The 19,487-nt window shown below is 31.3% G+C and overlaps 1 protein-coding gene and 1 long non-coding RNA gene across 5 annotated transcripts in view; one reads left to right on the forward strand and one right to left on the reverse strand.

Annotated features, from left to right (window-relative positions):
* The window catches only part of LOC146996019 (uncharacterized), a 59,192-nt gene that overhangs the window by 27,904 nt on the left and 11,801 nt on the right, over positions 1 to 19,487 (forward strand). For 2 of the 3 annotated variants that reach the window (XR_015042795.1, XR_015042797.1), the window contains one exon: positions 13,621 to 13,750. This is a non-coding gene — a long non-coding RNA (uncharacterized LOC146996019). Of the gene's footprint in view, positions 1 to 13,620; positions 14,167 to 19,487 lie in introns of those variants that run through there. The other variant, XR_015042796.1, reaches the window with a different exon arrangement.
* Positions 1 to 19,487, reverse strand: part of gcl (germ cell-less) — a 53,030-nt gene that overhangs the window by 15,858 nt on the left and 17,685 nt on the right. Inside the window, exons 6-12 of one of the 2 annotated variants that reach the window (XM_085822698.1) lie at positions 18,082 to 18,219; positions 15,218 to 15,302; positions 14,952 to 15,036; positions 14,168 to 14,299; positions 8,851 to 8,920; positions 7,938 to 8,013; positions 6,339 to 6,415 (exon numbers count right to left, since the gene is read on the reverse strand). In XM_085822698.1, coding sequence (XP_085678824.1) covers positions 6,339 to 6,415; positions 7,938 to 8,013; positions 8,851 to 8,920; positions 14,168 to 14,299; positions 14,952 to 15,036; positions 15,218 to 15,302; positions 18,082 to 18,219 — 663 coding nt within the window. The remainder of the gene's footprint in view (positions 1 to 6,338; positions 6,416 to 7,937; positions 8,014 to 8,850; positions 8,921 to 14,167; positions 14,300 to 14,951; positions 15,037 to 15,217; positions 15,303 to 18,081; positions 18,220 to 19,487) is intronic. The other variant, XM_085822697.1, reaches the window with a different exon arrangement.

The raw sequence follows: 19,487 nt of genomic DNA on the forward strand, positions 1-19,487 counted from the left end.
AATTAAATATTGAAAATTTCTCTGGTGATCCCAGTACTTATTTAGAATTTATTAACTGTTTCAAGAATGCTGTGGATAACAATGATTCTTTGTCAAAAATAAGTAAATTTCAATACCTGAAATCTCTTTTGACAGGTACTGCATATAATGTTGTATCAGGGTTTGATCTCACTGATGAAAATTATGATGAATGCCTAAAATTGTTAAACGAAAGATATGGTAGGCGTGATACAATCATAAACTGTCATATAAATAAAATTTTGAACTTAGAGCCAGTAAAATCATCAAATAATATAAGGGGACTTAGAAATCTGTATGATAAATGTGAAATACATATCAGAAATCTCAAGTCAATGGGGATAAAAACAGGTTCATACGGGCATCTACTTTTGCCTATACTGTTAAAATTGTTACCAGAAAACATGGTTCTAGAATTTCATAAGAAAAATAATACAGAAAATGAGTATAAGGTCAATGACCTATTGGAATTTATAAGAGAAGATTTACGTGCCCGTGAGGCCACAATATTAGTAAATAATTCTTCTAGTAATAAAATACATGACACTTACACTAATTTTAATTCCAAACAAAAATATAATCAGAACTTTTCTTCTACGAAAAGTGTTCCTTCGGCTGCTGCCTTGAACACTTCTATAAAAATATTTTGTGTATTTTGTGACTCTTCGGATCATACAAGCTTGGGTTGTAAAAGGTATACAGACCAAGAGAAATGTTTTAAATTGAAGAAGGGAGGACACTGTTACAAGTGTTTCTTAAAATCACACCTGTCTTCTAACTGTAAAAGTAAATCAACCCCATGTTCGAAATGTGGTAATAAATTTCACAATGAGCTGTTCTGTAATAAATCAGAAAAACATGAAAGTCCTGAAAATATTAACGCAGATAAATCCACAACCTTAGTATCTTGCGTTTCTGAACAGAAAAATAAAACTATTTCTACATTACTCCAAACTTGTATTGTATGTGTCTCTGGTGGTGAAAACAAAATCCATGCAAGGGTTTTGTGTGATAGTGGTTCAGAAAAATGCTTTATAAAAGAAAATTTAGTAAGAAAACTGAATTTAAAGCCTATTAGAAAAGAAAATTTATTAGTATATTCATTTGGCGGACGAAAACCACAAGAATCATCATTTGACGTAGTTTCTCTTGAATTACAAAATGTTTCGCAACCAAGCAATACCATAAATATTGAAGCCTTGGTAGTTGAAAAAATAACTGGCGCTACAGTCAAAATTCCAGACAAAGGTTTGATTCAACGCTTGAAAATGAGAGGATTTAATCCTGCTGATACAGGGCATGAACGGGAAATAACTATTTTACTAGGGTCAGACTTTTTATGGCAAATTCAATTAAGTATTGTAGGAAAAATTGGAAAACATTTATACATTTCAGAAACTATTTTCGGACATACTATTCAGGGGCAGATAGAATCAAAAAATAGAAAAATAAATTGTTTTAGTGTATCAGTTGAGAGTGAAAATGATGAACTGAAGAAATTTTGGGATTTAGAAGTCATGGGTATTGTTGAGAATAACGAAAAGAATTCTAGAGATTTAGAAATCATAAATGACTTTCAAAATAATTTGAAATTTAAAAATGGTCGTTATGAGGCAAGGTTACTATGGAGCAAATCTCACGATTTATTGAGAAATAATCTTGAAGTGGCTAAAAGAAGATTTGCTAGCCTAGAAAATAAATTTAAGTGTAATGAAATGTTATTTGAAGAATACAACAATATTCTCAGGGAACAAGAACATTTAGAAATTGTAGAAGTATGCCCTGAAAACAGCTTGACACTTAATTCTTATTATATGCCTCACCATCCTGTAATTAGAGACGACAAAACAACAACAAAGGTTTACGATGCTTATTCAAAATCAAATGATGCTCTTTCTCTCAATGATTGTCTTCATCCAGGGCCAAATCTAAATCCAAATGTTTTCGACGTTATTTTGAAATTCCGCGAAAATAGGATCGCCTTTTCGGCAGATATCGAAAAGGCATTCCTTCAAATATCAATCGCAGAAGAAGACAGAGATTATCTGAGATTTCTTTATTTTAAAAACCTTGATAGAAAAGAGAGTGTAATTTCTTACAAAATGACAAGAGCAACCTTTGGTGTAACTTGTAGTCCTTTCATCCTTGCCTGCACAATAAAACATCACATTGATAAGTACAAGAATTCTAACTTTAAGACTTTTGAAATGCTTAACTCAAATCTTTACGTGGATGACCTATTTTCTGGAGCGACAACTGTTGAAGAAGCGCTTAATCTATCAAATGAATCTGTTAAAATTCTTGCTGAAGGAGGTCTAAATCTAAGAAAATTCGAAACCAATTCCCTAGAGCTTAAGCAGAAATGGCTTGAGGAAAATTTAATCTCTCTCAATAGTGACACTCCATGTACATCCTTAAAAGTACTAGGTTTAATATGGAACAATGATGAAGATGTCTTAGGACTAGAATTAACACCCTTACTGTCCTCTATAAACACTGAATGTACCAAATGTAATGTATTAAAAATAGCAGCCAAAATTTTTGACCCATCTGGATTTATCGCACCCTTTGTAATTCGAATTAAATGTTTATTGCAACAGCTATGGCTTCAAGGGGTACCTTGGGATGAGATCTTTTCTGGAGAACTCGAAAATGACTGGAAAATATGGCTCTCTGAAATAAAAGAACTTAAAATGTTGAAAATTCCCAGATATTATTTTCATGTACCAAATTTAGACAGGGACACTGTTCAGTTACACACTTTTAGTGACGCTAATCCGAATGCGTATGGCTCAGTCGCATACTTGAGATACAGAACTGATGAAGATAAATTTGAAACTACATTTGTTTTGGCAAAATCACGTGTTGCACCATTATTCCCCGCCTTGAATTGATGGGAGCACTGGTGGGTGCTAGGGTTGCCAACTACCTGAAAAATATTCTACATATTTCAAATGTCATTTTATGGTCAGATTCGGAAATAGTTCTACATTGGATTAAAGGTACAGCTAAAAGATGGAAACCTTTCATTGCTAATAGAATTTCAGAAATACATGAAATTTCAGATCCTTGTTCATGGAGACATTGCGAAGGAAAACTCAAACCTGCAGATCTAATAACAAAGGGTTGTTCTGCAAAAGAATTGATAGATTCTTCGAAATGGTGGCATGGCCCTGCATTTCTTTCGTTACCTGAAAGTCAATGGCCAAAACCCAAACTATCGACGTCAAAATTACATGATGTATCAGAAGAATCTCGAAACTCGGAAGCTATCCTAGCGTGTTTGATCAAAACAGACAAAGCTGAAAATGTTCCACTCATGAATTTGACAAAATTTAGTTCCTTGAAAAAACTTTATCGTGTGACTGTTTGGATTTTCAGATTTATATCAAATTTAAAAGTAAAAAGGGAAAATAGAAATTTTGCAGAAATTTCAGCAGAAGAAATCAGTAAATCTGAAATCTTTTGGTTAAAACAAGCTTAAGAATATAGTTTTCCTGAAGTTATAAAGTCTCTAAGAGAAAACAAGCATATTCCAAAAGATTCAAAATTGTTCGAATTAAATCCCATATTATCAGATGAAGGTCTACTTTTGGTACGAGGTCGGTTACAAAAGTCAAACCTACTATTTAACAACAAACATCCAATAGTAATCCCTTCAAAACATAAATTAAGTGAATTAGTAGTACGAGACGCTCATGAAAAGGTTTATCATGCGGGTGTATCGGATACTCTAGTGCATATACGTGAAAAATTCTGGCTCTTAAAGAGGAAAACAATACGTCAAATCAATCCTGAGTAAATGCTTAATATGCAAAAAATATTATGTACATCCTGGACAACAAATCACTGCACCTCTTCCAGCGGATAGTGTTAATGAATCTCCACCTTTCGCAATTTGTGGACTCGATTTTACAGGTCCTTTGTATGTAAAAGAAAATGACAACAAATACTACATTTTATTGTTTACTTGCGCTACTACAAGAGCTATTCACCTTGAGCTCGTAAAAGGCATGAGCACTGAAGAATTTTTACTTGCGTTCCGCAGGTTCGTATCCCGAAGAGGTTTGTGTTCCACTGTGTACTCGGACGATGCTAGAACATTTAAAAGAGCCGAACTTGAATTAAAGCAAATGTGGAAAGTGATTAACCACCCTGAAGTTAAAAAATTTTATGCTTCGCATGGAATCACATGGAAATATATTGTGGAACGTGCTGCCTGGTGGGGCGGTTTTTATGAACGTTTAGTTCGCAGTGTAAAAACTAGTTTAAGAAAGAACATTGGGAAATCATCTTCGACTCAAAGTGAATTAGAAACGCTTTTGCTTGAAATAGAAGCGATGATAAACTCGTGTCCATTAACATACGTCTTTTCTGATCTTGAAGAGCCCTCCGCACTTACTCCAGCCCACCTGTTGATTGGTAAACGACTCTTGAGTTTGCCAGCTGTAAGGAGGAATGACTTGAATTTACCAGGTTCCAGAGAAGTAATGTTAAAACGTTTCCGTACACGAGAAAATCTAATAAATCACTTTTGGAACAGATGGAAAAAAGAATATCTCCTGTGCTTGAGATCTGCTCATTATACCGGTCAGAAGAAACCATCTGCATTCAACGTAAATGATATAGTACTTGTTCATGATGAAAATTTACCTAGAAGCTGGTGGAAATTAGGAAGAATAACCAAAACCTTTATTGGTAGAGATGGAATGATCAGATCGTGTGAAGTGAAAACTGGTAATTCGGTAATCAAACGTCCAGTGCAGCTATTGTACAATTTAGAAATTGATGATATCAGTAATTGCAATAATCAGTGACTGGTAAAAAAAAAAAAAAAAAAAAATTGGACTGAATGACTGATAAACTGATGATAAAAAAAAATGTTCTTTTTCATAATGTTTTCATTTATTCATTATTATTTTCCTTGGTTTAATGATTTGTGGTGATCTTGAGAAATGTTAATTTAAATGTTTTGTTTTTTCTATAGTTTCAGAAAAACTTTTTTTTCTTGGTGTTAAGAAATTATTGATATAATGTGACCTGTATATGTAAGTAATTTTTATTTGTTTCTTATTGTTATAGTAATATTGTAATAGTTAGTTAAATTTATGATGAACCTATTGTTCATCGGGGGGGAGTTTGTTGAAATTATTTCTTTTTCCCTCCGATGGATTCATTTTTTCTTTTATTTTTTATCATCTGTCGCCGACTAGGTCACGTGACTGGCGGCAGAGAAGGAATGTAATACTCTTTTTAGTTAAGCTTGAGGGCGACGCCTTGAAATGATCTGTTCTTGGCCGCATAGCGGTAATTGTTCTTGATAAACGAATATTGGCCCTATGATGGGAAAATTTATAATATATGTATGATTGTTGCTTTCAATAATGTAAATAATGTACATAAGTTCTTCATTAAATTTTTTGTTTTTATATATATAAAAAAAAAAAAAAAAAAAAAAAGAATCGTGAGCATAAACGTGACAATTTTTATACACACATGAACAGGAATAGCACCAAAAAAATTGCCAATTTTCACCAAGGGATACCCTGAAATATATTTTCCCCACACTGTTATTTACATTGCAATTTTTCTAAAATGGTTTAATTTGCAATACCTTTGCCTGGAATATCTGTTTCAGTTGAGAGAATTTTTGCAATGATAGAAAATATTTGACTTGAAGAATGGGGTAAACTTTCAAACATCTACTAAATATTAAAATTAATCCAAAACTTTCTTGGTGTTAATTTTTTTGATGTAATTAAAACAAACCATTTCTGAAAAAAAAAGTCATGTCTAGTGTAAAAATACAACTGAATAAATAAAGTTTCATGTTTCAGTAAACTGTTAAGACATTTATATTTTTTTCAAAAAAAAAAAAAAAATAAATAAATAAAAAATATGCCATGAGAGGAAAACCAAAAAAAGATTTTCGTAACACTATATAGAGACAGGTGTAGTGCATAAATATGATTCCCTTCCCTTATTTTTTTTTTTTAATAATTGATCACTAAGTACACAAGTATCCAAAATGCTTAAATTAGACTACAGAAAAGCTTTTTAAGTATCATGTGCATGGGCATGGTATATCAGTATTAATGAACAATCAACCCCTTCACTTTCTCAGAGGCATGAGAACACTTGATGCTATGGGAAGGTACTAAGCTACTGAAAAGTAGATGGTATTGACATTTGCCAATAATAAATGATTTGGTTTGGTTTATTTAATTATGGCAAAGCACACTAGGGCTATCTGCCTAAGGAGAGGGATGCCTTCGTGGAGGACTTTCTAAGGGAAACTATTATACACATTATAACTTTACCGCTCGGCCGCTGGTAGGCCGCCAATAATAAATGAGAGAGCAAAGTGTTCAACAGGTATCAATCTGATCAGCTGCACCTGACAAAAAAAAAAAGAAAGTATTGAGTCACCTGGAAAGTTCTATGATTTTTTTATGATAAATACAAATGAAGCAATACAAAAGTTAAAACTCTTCAAAGAAGTTTAGTCCAGGTCATTCAAAGAATTTTGAAGTGACCTGAAGAAGTGAAAATCCAAGAGGCAAGGTCTAGCAAATATGGGAAGTGACACAAAACATCCCCTATCAATAAGTTCTTGTTTTGACAGCAAAATGTGAAGCTGAGCAGGGATAGTCATGATGGAAGACAACACCTCAACAAGTGGTCAATTTTGGACACTCATTTGATTTTTGCTTTTAAAATAGTCATATGGTAATGGTATTTTTCCAAATTTTTTGTCTAATTTGGTGGCAACTTTTGGGGATGCCGGCCCTCTCAATGATACTAAAGAAGGTTTTTTGGCTAACATCATGAAATTTTTCTCACACAAATTAAAATAATGTAATGAATACTAATTTAAAAAAAAGTAGTTTCTTTATTTCTCTTCAGCAAAGAATTAGAAGCCAAAATTCAAATAAGCATATTCTGCTCAGTTAAAGTATGAAATACCCATACATCCATAGCAGCTTATATATCAAATCTTCTCCAAATGATCATGTACATACTTTTTGAAATGTTTGGACTGTCTGATAGTTTCTGAACTGTATAATGTGGGTTTTCAGTGGCAACTCCTTTTAATAGGTCTTTGTTTAAACTGGATGGTGATCCAGAACAGATATCATATAAAGCTGGAATTTCCATGCTACTCAAACTGCATTTTCTCAGTACCATTTTTCCCTTTTATAAAATAAAAGTGCATAACATGATTTCTTCATTCTTAGCACTCCACTGGATTTAGCTTGGTAGATTATGGCAAAGAACACTAAGGCTATCTACCTAAGGACAGGGATGCCTTCATAGAAGACTTTCTAAGGGAAACTGGTTCATATATACATTATGCAAGGGGAAAACCAAAACAATCTCCATGCAGCCACCACATTGCCTGGAATCAAACCTACCACTATATTCGGGAAAAAATTACACAACAATACATGCAAGAATTAAGTAGCATGAGCAGAAAAGACCATATTTATATATCTGCTTCAATCAAGATCAGCAGTAAAAAAATAATTAGAAGAAAATATGCTATGATTTGAAACACCACCAAACATTCCAATTGACCCAACATGCATCCTGAAATATATCTAAGAAATGAAGGCATTACATTTTAAGTATATAAATCGAGATATACAAAATACCAGGTGCATTTTTGCATTAAAGTCACGAAAATACCTCTTTCTGATGGCAGTTTTAGAAAATTTGGGGTTTCTTAATGAAATCTCTTGCCAGTTGCAGTGTTAAAAACTGTAAATGATAAAAAAAGAAACAGGAGACTTCCCCCAAACAACTATAAACCTTAAATTGGGGGGGGGGAACTGTTATATTTACTTCAAGATAATTATTATTAACACATTAAAGTTTAACTTACATTATATTCATAAATAAATTTGAACTTCAGTTACCTGCGTATCAGTATTTAATACTCGTCCACATCTGACACAATCTTTCATAAATTCTTCATCACTTACTTGATTTGGGCTATTGAAAACGAAAACCAAAAATTTAGTTTGAAGACATAAATTAATATTCCTCAAGATTTAGCAGGGTATAACATACTGCCTATCATAATACATGTAAAATAGTAACTTAATTTTACAAGATATTAATAACAATGCTTATAGATGAGGTCGGCTATGAAGATTTCAAAACCAGGTAACACAGGCTTCAGTAGACCATTTAGTTTTCATAAATGACAGTTACTGACCTTAATGATTTTAGAATCAAACAATGTAAGTTTTAATTTGTTAATCCATTTAGCTTTCACTTGTGTATCATTTGAAGTGAACATTATTGTAAAAGTCTTACTAGAATGCTGTCAAATTTAAAACTGAAAAGTCTGTTGAAATCTTCCAAGAAATGCTTATTGTTAAAGTAAGCAAAATTATAACATATATATACGCTTCTGAATGGCCCAAATGGCTGAGCAAAAATTTTAAAAATTTGACAGAGAATGCATCTGTATCATAGAGTAACATTAAAAAGGGGGTGAGAGAGGAGTTATTCATCAAGCACATATCTGTAAGTGCAACAGAATAAGGATTGTTTCAGCTTAGATGGTGTAACAATTTATGTTAAGATGGGCTATCAGTGGTCAGTTAGCTAAAATATGTCCCGCTTACGAGGTGCCTAATGTTTCTACTTTTCAAATTTTAATATGTGACAGATTTCTTCAAAAGTATAGAATTCCTCTGAAATAAATTCTAATCTAAGAACTTTAAATACATAAGAAAATTTACAACAAAATTGTTACTACAATACTTTAATAAAATACAACTACGTAAGCCCTGAAATGCTACAGATAGAATTTATACAAACCCTTTGTCTGCTCCTTGTTCAACTCTCAGCATGTGATACCACTGAATTTTAAAAATTGGCATGAACCAATCTGCAAATAAAATTAATGAAAAACATAATTTATGTTTTGAAATTTCAAGCACCATAATTTAGAAATGTAACTATGATAATAGCATTTTAATTGCTGATAATAAGAATATAGAAAATGAATACTGATTCGTTTGATTATAGCAAAGCAAATAGTGGCTATGTCCTCACATGCAGCTATTACTGAAGAATTGAAACATAGAATGAAGTACGTGCTTGCAGCAGTTCTACCTGTTTTGTCACTGCCAAACCTAAAATTGTTTCTTTTTTTTAACTATGTATCAACGGCAGTCTAGAATGATACATTATTGGATTTTAGCTACACATAGCCTCTTAGGTTACACCAAAACATGATTTATTAAATTAGTTGGTAAAAAATTATAATTATATTTTTTGAATAACTAATTAATAATGTGAAGTAATATAATACAAATTTATTTAGCAATTTATTATTTAATATGGTATGAATAAAAATAATGCATACTGCATTTATTAAAAATTGATAGGACAGAATTAAAAATTTATGATACAGAATATAAATCTTAGGATTTTGTTCAAAATTAAAAATTAAAATATTTGTATGCAGCAAAATTATATGCCTAAATGCAATCTGATTAAATGCCAAATAAATTTACAAATATCAACAATGCTAAGAAAATCACCTTTGATAAACAATTATCCCCCTTAGATCATACAAAGTGTAAAAAACACATTAATTCTTTTTAAATGTTAAAATGAAATCAAATAAAAATAATTAATGCTTTGTATACAATACATAACATACAGCAATATTACCTTAATGTACATTAAAATGAAGTTTAACTGATAGTTATAGTACCAGATTTATAAAAATTAATTTAAATGAAATTTGATTGGATTTTCATGATTTTTGTGTTACATATTCATTCAGAAATGTTCATTTTCATATTCTGGAAACACCTCTTCAAACTTTTGTCACTTAACTGAATCTTACATTTTTAAAGATTTTTTAGAGGGGTAGGTCCTATGGAACATACAAGACACGAAATGCTCAACCAAGCATAAATTAATTAATTTATATTACATACAATTTTAAAATAAAAACCAAACCTTCTTTTAAATTAAATTTTTCATTAACGACAAAAGTGCTCTGTAATGATATGTTTTGTACATTACACTCTTTTGCAAATTCAAATGTGTAAAATTCTCATATTTAGCTTAATATCACAAAAAATTTTTGGAAATATTCATTCAAGAAAAAGAATAAAAGTTTTTTAACTTTGTTGACTTCTAAAGATTCCCTAATTAAAGATTTAAGGATTTTATATGTTCAGTTATTTCAAATTTCATATTAAAATTTTCTGTCAAAAAAAGAAACGAAATATGTTACTGAATCTGAATTTTAATTAACTTTTGCAGTTCTTTGAATCTAAACATAAATATGTAAACACAAATCTAAATGAAATCCTTTCACTGAAAAACTGAAGTGACTAATATTTATATCTTTCGCCAGAGTCTGATTATAGTACAGTTTTCTTTTTTCTGGACAAGTATGTAGAAAATCAGAATTTAAAACTCAATTTTGAACACAAAAAGTAGAACTCCCCAAAATTAATTTTTGCCATTAAAATGTAATTTGTACTCCCTTCATTGCAGCACATGGATAAACATAAAAAACAATTAAAATCAGGTAAATGAGCAACCTTATTTTGGCATAAATTTTGAACAAAAAAAATCTGTACTGTGCATATGTGGGACTTATGACAGATCACTCAAAAAATATAAAGTAATAGATATTTTATTTAAAATTGTGGAAAAAGTTGTAGAGGGCACTGCACTGCCTGTGCCTGTATATAATTAACAGTATAAAACTTCAGTTCTTTGAGAGAGTGAAGAAGTGTGACAAGAGTGAGAGTTCAGCGAGGTATTAATGTAATTCCCAACGTTATGTAAATAAATTGTACATAGACCTATGATTCATAAGCTATTAGAAGGAAATAAAGTGTAGTGCTATTATTATTATTAACTCTGCTTGGCTAAATAATCTCTTGACACACAAAGTATTTCTACTGCCCAGATATAGTGCTTAACTGTAAAGCTTCGAATCAGGCATCATTGGATTATTTTTTCTAGTTATTGAATCTCCAAGTCAACAACACAAGAAGAACCGCCAATGATGAGTGATGATAAAATTATTCTCATTTGATGTTTTAGTGCCAAGTAGCTGAAAACAAAAGTTAATGAATTTAAGTGTTGTTAAAGCATCGATTGTTGTTTGGTTAAGATATAGTGGATTAATTTTGTTTTAGATACAATTTCTATTTCCATGCCGTTTATCTTTGGAAATTAAAATGAGTCTAGACGAAAGAGTTGAATAAAACAAGAATATTAGAGGTTCACTAATGTTACACTAATGTTACACTAATGTTAATGTTCACTAATGTTAGGAACCACTGTTACAGAATTAATTAAGAAAATTGAAGATGAATTAAACTGTTGAAAGAATCAGCTGTGGTGTTAATCAAGAGAGAAACTAATTTATCAAAATATAATGAAATTATTAATGCACAAAGCACTGTGAAATAATTAGAAACAGAAGTACAACATTCATTTGAATACAACAAGCTATCATTAGATATAAACCAAAGATACATTCAAAATGTTGTTAAAACCAGAACAATTCTACAAGTCAGTAGATATAGAACTGTCCTTTTTTGGGGGGGGGCACAATGTACATTATTTACAATGTAGAAAACTAGTTTAGCACCATTAAAGAAGATGCTACTTCCCAGGTTGGAATCAATAGCAGCATTAGTCACAGGAGTTGCAGAAATACAGACTGTACTCCACCTGATAAGTGGAAATATTGTCCAGGGTCAGAAAATCCTGCAGATAAGTTACCTCGTGGTGAAGTAACACATACATTGTTTAAAGAAAATATTGGTAATTCATGGTACATTATGGTTGAGAGGTTCTAAAGATCATTGGGCTTCGTGGAAGTTTAAAGTACAGATTGATAATCAGAATTTGGAATGTTTGAAAACTTACATTTATGCAACTGCTCAAGTAAGAAACATTGCATTAAATATTACTAAGTTCAGCAGTCTGGAAAAATTATTAAGAGTTGCAGCTTAGGTGAAGCAGTTTGTTGCCAAGCTGAGATTACATACTTGTGAAGAAATTCCTCTTACTACACTGGAGATTTCAGAAGCTGAAGAACAGTGGATAAAACAAGTGCAGATAATATTCTCCGGAGATTCAATAACTAGAAAAAATAATCCAATGATGCCTGATTCAAAGCTTTATAGTTAAGCACTATATCTGGGCAGTAGAAATACTTTGTGTGTCAAGAGATTATTTAGCCAAGCAGAGTTAATAGATGACAAAAAGCATTCTATTAGACTGACAAAGTCTAAGTTCAGAGAACAAATGATATTTAGTGAACACGCGAAATCATTCTATTCAGGAGTTATGTCAACACTGTCCAAAGTCAGGAACAAATTTTGGATACCTAGAAGCAGAAAAATAGAGAAAGTTATTGCTACTTGCCTTATATGTAGGAAATACCATTGAAACCTGCTAGACAACAAACAAAGCAACTGCCGAGAGATCATGCTGTTGAAAGTTCCCCTTTCACAGTGATAGGAACTCATTTCACTAGAGAATTACCATTAAAGCTGAGAAAGAGATGTTAAAAGAGTATACATTGTTCTATTTACGTGTGCAATAGTATGCACAATGCATATTGACATGGTCTCAGATGTGTCAAAAAAAAGTTTTATTTTATCTCCTCAACATTCTCTACTTAAAAGAAGCCACAAAAATGATCTATACAGATAATGCAAAATCACAGCACAAGAGAAATACTTAATTATTATAAATCCAACATTACAAGACTCTATAATGTCTAAAGGCGTCACTTGGAAATTCATCCCTAATTGTTCTCCATGGTAAGGAGAATTTTAAGAATGCCTGATGAAGAGTATCAGAGAACCTCTATAAAGAAAATATTAGGAAGAGTGTTATTGACATGTAAAGAGTTACTACAATACATAGTGAATAGAATGTGTTTTAAACAACAGACCATTAATTTATGAGCTTTGTGAACCTCAACTTCTCATTTCTTACTTAAAGGATGTGAGAATATCAGTTTTCTTTTATACTTTACAAAGGTGTTCAACAAAGTTTCTGATTAAGAGACTCTAACAATTTGAGACTTCTCAAGCAAATATGGTCTAAATGGAAACAGCAATATTTACTGCAACTGAGGAATGCTTATCACTTTTTAAATCCCTTTCCTGAGCATAAAAAAGAAGATGTTGTTCTTGGAGACAGATAAACAAAAAGCAAACTACTTTAGGACATGGTGCATCACTCAAGATGTTCTAACAGGCAAAGATGGCCTGCACTGTTCATATACCCAAGAGGCAAATTAGATCAATTCAATTTTCATATGCTTTTGAAATCTGAATTTTAATGCATATTCATTAATTGCATTTCTTCATTTACTGATACCAAATTTTTGTGTTTTGTTACTGTCAATAATGGTGGTTAGATGATTTGTTTCTTTTCAATAATAATCTCAATTGTATGCATTTATCAAAATTATTTAATGAATACCATTTTTACTTATTATATTAATGTCAGTATTAGTTTACTGCATTTATAGGCATTTATTTTTTATATTTTGATTGTAATTAACAAAATTTTTCAACTCTTAAATAGGAGCACAGATGGGAAGAGCTGCGGAAAAAGTTGCAGAGGGCACAGCGATGCCATATACAATTAATCAAAAATTTTGTTTCTTTGAGAGAGTGAAGAGGTGCGGCAGGAAAGAGTTCAACACAGAATTAAGGTTATTTCCAATATCTTGTAAATATATTACACAAGAAATAAAGTGCAGTGCTTATTCGAATTCAATATGATAAAAAAAAAAAAAAAAAAAAAAAAAAAAAAAAAAAAAAAACGCCAGTGATGAGTGATGATAAAATTATTCTAAAAAATCTATGCCAAAAATAAGGTTGCTGTTTTGCTTGATTTTAAAATTTACATTGGCATGCATGTCTTCTACTCTGATGAAGAACAAGTTGCATATGATAAATGCATAACATTAGCCTAGCAGTCTCAATACAAATATTAATTCAACATGCTTCCTAGCAATATTTATTGAATATAACTTTCATTGCACTTTAACTACTTCCAACTTGTAATTTTTTTTTCAATAAAAATATGAATTTTTATCTAGCAACAAAATAAAAATATACATACGTACCAACTGGGATAATGTTATCAGATTCAATAACTTCCATATCAACATGATGTACAACCAGATGTTTTAAACGCAAGGCACGAAATGCTTTTTGATAAGAACATCCGCAATTTGTTGAAAGAAATGGCATGGACCCTTTAAGAGTTATTATATAATTCTTATATGAAATTAAATAATTATTTGTAATGTTCTAACACTAGAACTACCAATTCATTAAAATAATAGATTTCACCTTTAATTGAAATAGGTGCACATTAATCATTGGCCATTCTAGTGTTGAACAAATACACAAAATCACATCACTAAATAAGGAACAGTTTCATGATACACTTAATGTAGCATACGAAAGAAATAACTTTAGGCAGTGGCATAGCTAGGGTGGGGCAAGGGGGAACATCTGTCCCTGGATGTGCTCCAAATTGATGTTACAAAATTTTAGAATGAAATGTTTTCCTTTCTTGGCAGACAGAATGGGGCACGAAATCTTCAGTTGTTCAAAGGCTTTAACACCTTTGCTACGGCTCTGACTTCTCACGATTAACTACAGACTGAATAAGTTAAATGATATAAAAATAACACACTATTTCAAAACTCCAATACAAATAAATTTTGATGAAATTAATTTTGTAAAAATAAACATTCTAATACATAGACTTCTTTTACATTCAAAAAGGTATACTAAAAAATGTTTCACTTTAAAATAACCAAATCTCACAACAGAGATTAAACAAAGCAAAAAGTCCTTTCAAAGCATAATAGACGTCATTTGATTAACAATAATACTTACCAGAGAAACTGTTAAAATATTCTTCAGTAGCTGATGATAATGTATCAAAATGTACAAAGGTTAAATTTTCTCTCAGGAAAACCCACTATAGAAATTAAAATTCAATAATTAGATATTTAAATAACAATTAGAAAATAAACAATTTTTTACCAGCATCTAAGAAATTTACGAAGATAATATCTATCATATATTTACAGAGATTTTAACACACACATACAGTGCTTATATGGTTATTTATTCTTTAATTAAGTAATTAAACCATTTACCTGTTTTAGTATAATGTAGAGAGAAAATTCTGTCTGTACAACAACAAGATGAGGAGATGAGATTAATTCCACCATTAAATCAGAACTGCAAGTTCAAGAATGTATGATGTAAATAAGATACATAATGTAAACAATAAAAAACACACAGTAACTCAAATTTCGAATCTGTTATACAAATTATGAAAACTCAGAGCAGGGTCTACGAAGCAGTAGATAGCATATTAATAAAGACAATGAAAAACATGAAATAAAAATCACTAATATAAAGTAATTAAATTATAACAATTTTTAATTTAAAAAATCAATTTGATCCTATTTTCATTTGTGTTATATATAAAAAGAAGATAGTATTCATTAATCATATTTTATGCCTGTCAAAAAAACACACAATCAAAACAAAATCAGCTGCAGCAATATTTTCAAATTAAAACCTCTCAAACTGAAGTAATTTAATCAAGGTTGTAATTTATAATGGCATTTTAATTTTTTAGTGTTTTTGTTTTTATACATGAGTAAAATAAAAATTCCAAAGTAGAATGAAAGCTTTCTATTTGAAGTTTGGTACTTCCTCACTATTATCTGTATACAAGTAAGATACTTTTATTTAAATAGCCTCAAAATTATTGACAATTGCTAACTGTCCAAAAGCAGCTGACATTCCTGATGCTTTCTTATTGTTATGGGCTCTTTATTTCATGGCCATTTTTGCATATACGGAGAAAAATAAATTTTTGTCTTGGAAGAATGATATAGCACTTTCCTTCCTCCCTATCCAATAAAAAACTGTTAACACGTTTCAGAAAAAAAGAAAATACAATAGATTTACAATGATAATACATGTTCTTCTCAGAGCTCTTCATGATCAGCAGTGAACAGGATTAGGACTGAAGAGGTCAACAAAATGTTGAGAAACTCTTGGACGATTCTACTGTCAAAAATTTAAAAGAAACATAACAATTTCAAAGTGAGGAATGGTAACACTACGGGGAGGGGAAAAAAATGTTATCTCCAGTGTGCGAGACTGTGTATCGGAAATTCTAAAGATATGCTGTTTTTAAATATTTTGTGATATTGCTGTTGAATTGAATTTTATGTGTTTTAAGTGCAAAGAACATGATATTTAATCAATAAAAGTAACACACAAAACATTAAAAAATTCACCATTTTGGGCGTAATATAAAATCTGAAAGCGTTCAGATTTTTTTTAAAATATTAATTTTAATTAAAACTTTTTTTGAACAGTAATCATTATGTCATTCATTTAAACTTCCAAAGAGTTTGTTTTAAAGAGCATTTACATGTTAATTATAATTTCATAAGGTAATCTTTGGATTATTCTTCCAATTATCTGTAAATTAATTAATTAAAGATAACTGGGAGTTCAGTGTACACTAATTAAAGAACGCAATACATTTATAAGCAGTATTTATTAGCAATAGGAAATATTGCCACTTAAAATGCTATAAAACAACTAATACAGGGTGTCCCAAAAAAAGGTACTCACAATTCAAATGATGAGAAAAACTTTATTTCTGAACATAGAGTGAAATGGAAGGGCTTCGAATACAGAAGATAAATATAATAAAGGAATCATGTTCGTGAATGCTCAAATTGATGATCATCATTGTCCAGAAAATGCTGATAACGTGCACCAAGGGATTCGCGAACGTCATGAAACAGGTCATTAGGAATATTGTGACATTGTCTTTCAATTTCCAGTGCATCAATTTTTCTTGGTTTGGTGCGATAAACTTTGTCTTTGAGATATCTCCACAAAAAGAAGTCCATGGGCGTGAGGTCTGGGGAATGCGCAGGGTATTCAGTGGTACCCCTTCGTCCAATCCATCTGTCTGGAAAAGCTGCATCGAGGTGAGCTCATACATCATGATGGTAGTGGGGAGGTGCTCCATCTTGCTGAAAGTAAATCTCATGGTCATCAACAAACATTTCTCAAATTTGTGGAATAACAAATTCTTGAGGCAAGTTGAGGTAAGTCTCAACAGTGGCAGTTCCATTAAACAAATTATCCTATGACGCCCAATGCGGATATCCCAACCACACAACCATCCTGGTAAGTTTACATGGTTTTCAAGTGTTATATGAGGACTTAAGGGATCTCAGTACATACAATTATGCCATTTAATTCAAAGGATGCCTCATTGCTCCACAAAAGTTTTTGTGAAATCCCTGCATCTTCTGCACATTTTGTCAGGTACCACTCACAGAATTGAACTCTCCAATCAGGATCATCTTCGTTAATAGCATGGATTAATGTTGGAATGTAGTATTTCCATTGCAGATGCTTCATGATGCGATAGACGTTATCTTTTGAGATGTGGGTTTCCCTAGCAGTTTGTCACAGAGATTTCTGTAGTGATCAAAGGAGTGTTTCCTGCACCTTCTCTTCTTTCCTAGGGCTCATGGATGTCCGTTGTAAAGAACGTTCCTTCTTGACTTTCGGGACAGTTCCATCTGCTTCAAACTTGTCTTTGATGTGAGCAATGGTCTGGCGCATTGGTGGCGGTTTTGTGTATTCCCTTCTATATCGTCTTTGCACTTCAATGGCGTTTTCGGTCTTCAAATAACATTTCAAGACAAACTTCCTCTCTTCTAAGCTGATTTGATGCCATGCTGTGCTAAATTAATTACACCTACAACTCAAAAAGGCAGCATGTTAACGACAGTTAAAGTGTGAGTACACTTTTTTGAGACACTCTGTATTTTAATGAACTCAGTTTCTTTATTAGACATCATCTAGAAATTATACAACTGCAAATTTAAAACTAAAACCAGAATGTGATTTTTTACTTAATTTATAAATTCATGAAATAAATGATACATATAAAAAAAAAACTGTTCAATACCTTAACTGCTGTAAATGTACAGGAGATGCAGCCAATTTGACAACCATATTTTTATATAACCAATCCAATGTTAGAGATTTAATTTCTTTTAAACCATATAACTCACTTGCTTCATGATAGGAAATGACTGTATCCATACTGTAAATGAAACACTGAAGTGAAAAATAATCTATAATAATAAATTTCAGCAATTAAAAAGAATGCAGATTGTTATAAAATATAAAAATTCCAAATGCTATAAATGGTACTTCCATGCATATATAAGGTTTTTATTGTATTTTTTGCCATTCACATGTTTCCAACGATTGATTTTAACTGTTTTTTATATTCTACATTTTATTTCACATGTAGCCTAATTTTTCACACTTCAATGTCATTGTTTTTTTAAAAAATACTGCGTTAAATTATTTCTTGGAGCCACAGCTCCTGGTAACTTTTTGGCGAGCTCACTACAATTTTTCTTCTTATTATTTCATAATTTTTGCAGCATATTGTGAAAAAAAAAAAATATAAGACCGAATAGGTCTTACAGCACAGTACTTACTAGCTTTTCAATTATATATATATATATATATATAGAGAGAGAGAGATATGAAAAGGAATTTAAAGAATTCTAAAAATATAAATATTATCTAAACAAAAGAATAACTGTGCTTTAACAGCAAAAATACAGTCAAAAGTCTTTAATACGGACTCGTCGGGGCTTCGGCGATTCCGGATTATCGATTTTTCCGGATTATAGATCATCAGTTTAAATCTGGTAAGATGGCATGCAGAAATTATAAAATTAAAAATATGAAACCGTAATTTATAAAATAATGAGCAATTATGATCTAAAGGGTATCGAAATTTACAAAAAAAGAAGCTTAATATTTATTTGTTTACTTTATTAAACATTTCTTTCAACGCGCGTATGCGTAAAGCATACCTTACGCATAGCCGAAATTAGAAAATTGCAACCAGAAAACTATTTGATTTGTATTCATGATATTTATAATGACGAGGAATTTGATTTAAATCATATCAAAGACGGAGTACATCGAGATTAAATACTACATTTAGTAAGGAATTATAAGCCAAATAAAATACAAACATCTGCCCTAAAGAAAACGATAGTTCTGACAGATTAACTTCCAGTTCATTGCGGGCGCCGTGACGTCCCCCCCCCCCCCCCGCGCAGACCAGAGTGAAATTGACAAACAGATTTCGGAACCGTTAGATAAACAAAGGATATGCATTTATCCATTTTTTATAGCAATTCGTTTTTTGTTTGATGGACATCGAAGCATACTTTCGTTTTCTAGATCCTTTGGGAGCTCCAGCATCGGAAATTCTATTTGACATAATCAAAAGTTCAAGCTTACTTTTATAAAATTGCTCTTACGGTCTGCAAAAAATAATAAGCC

Source organism: Stegodyphus dumicola, chromosome 8 (genome assembly GCF_044657685.1).
Source record: "Stegodyphus dumicola isolate Sdum_Otavi_A_Nest chromosome 8, ASM4465768v1".
Classification (NCBI taxonomy): Eukaryota; Metazoa; Arthropoda; class Arachnida; order Araneae; family Eresidae; genus Stegodyphus; species Stegodyphus dumicola.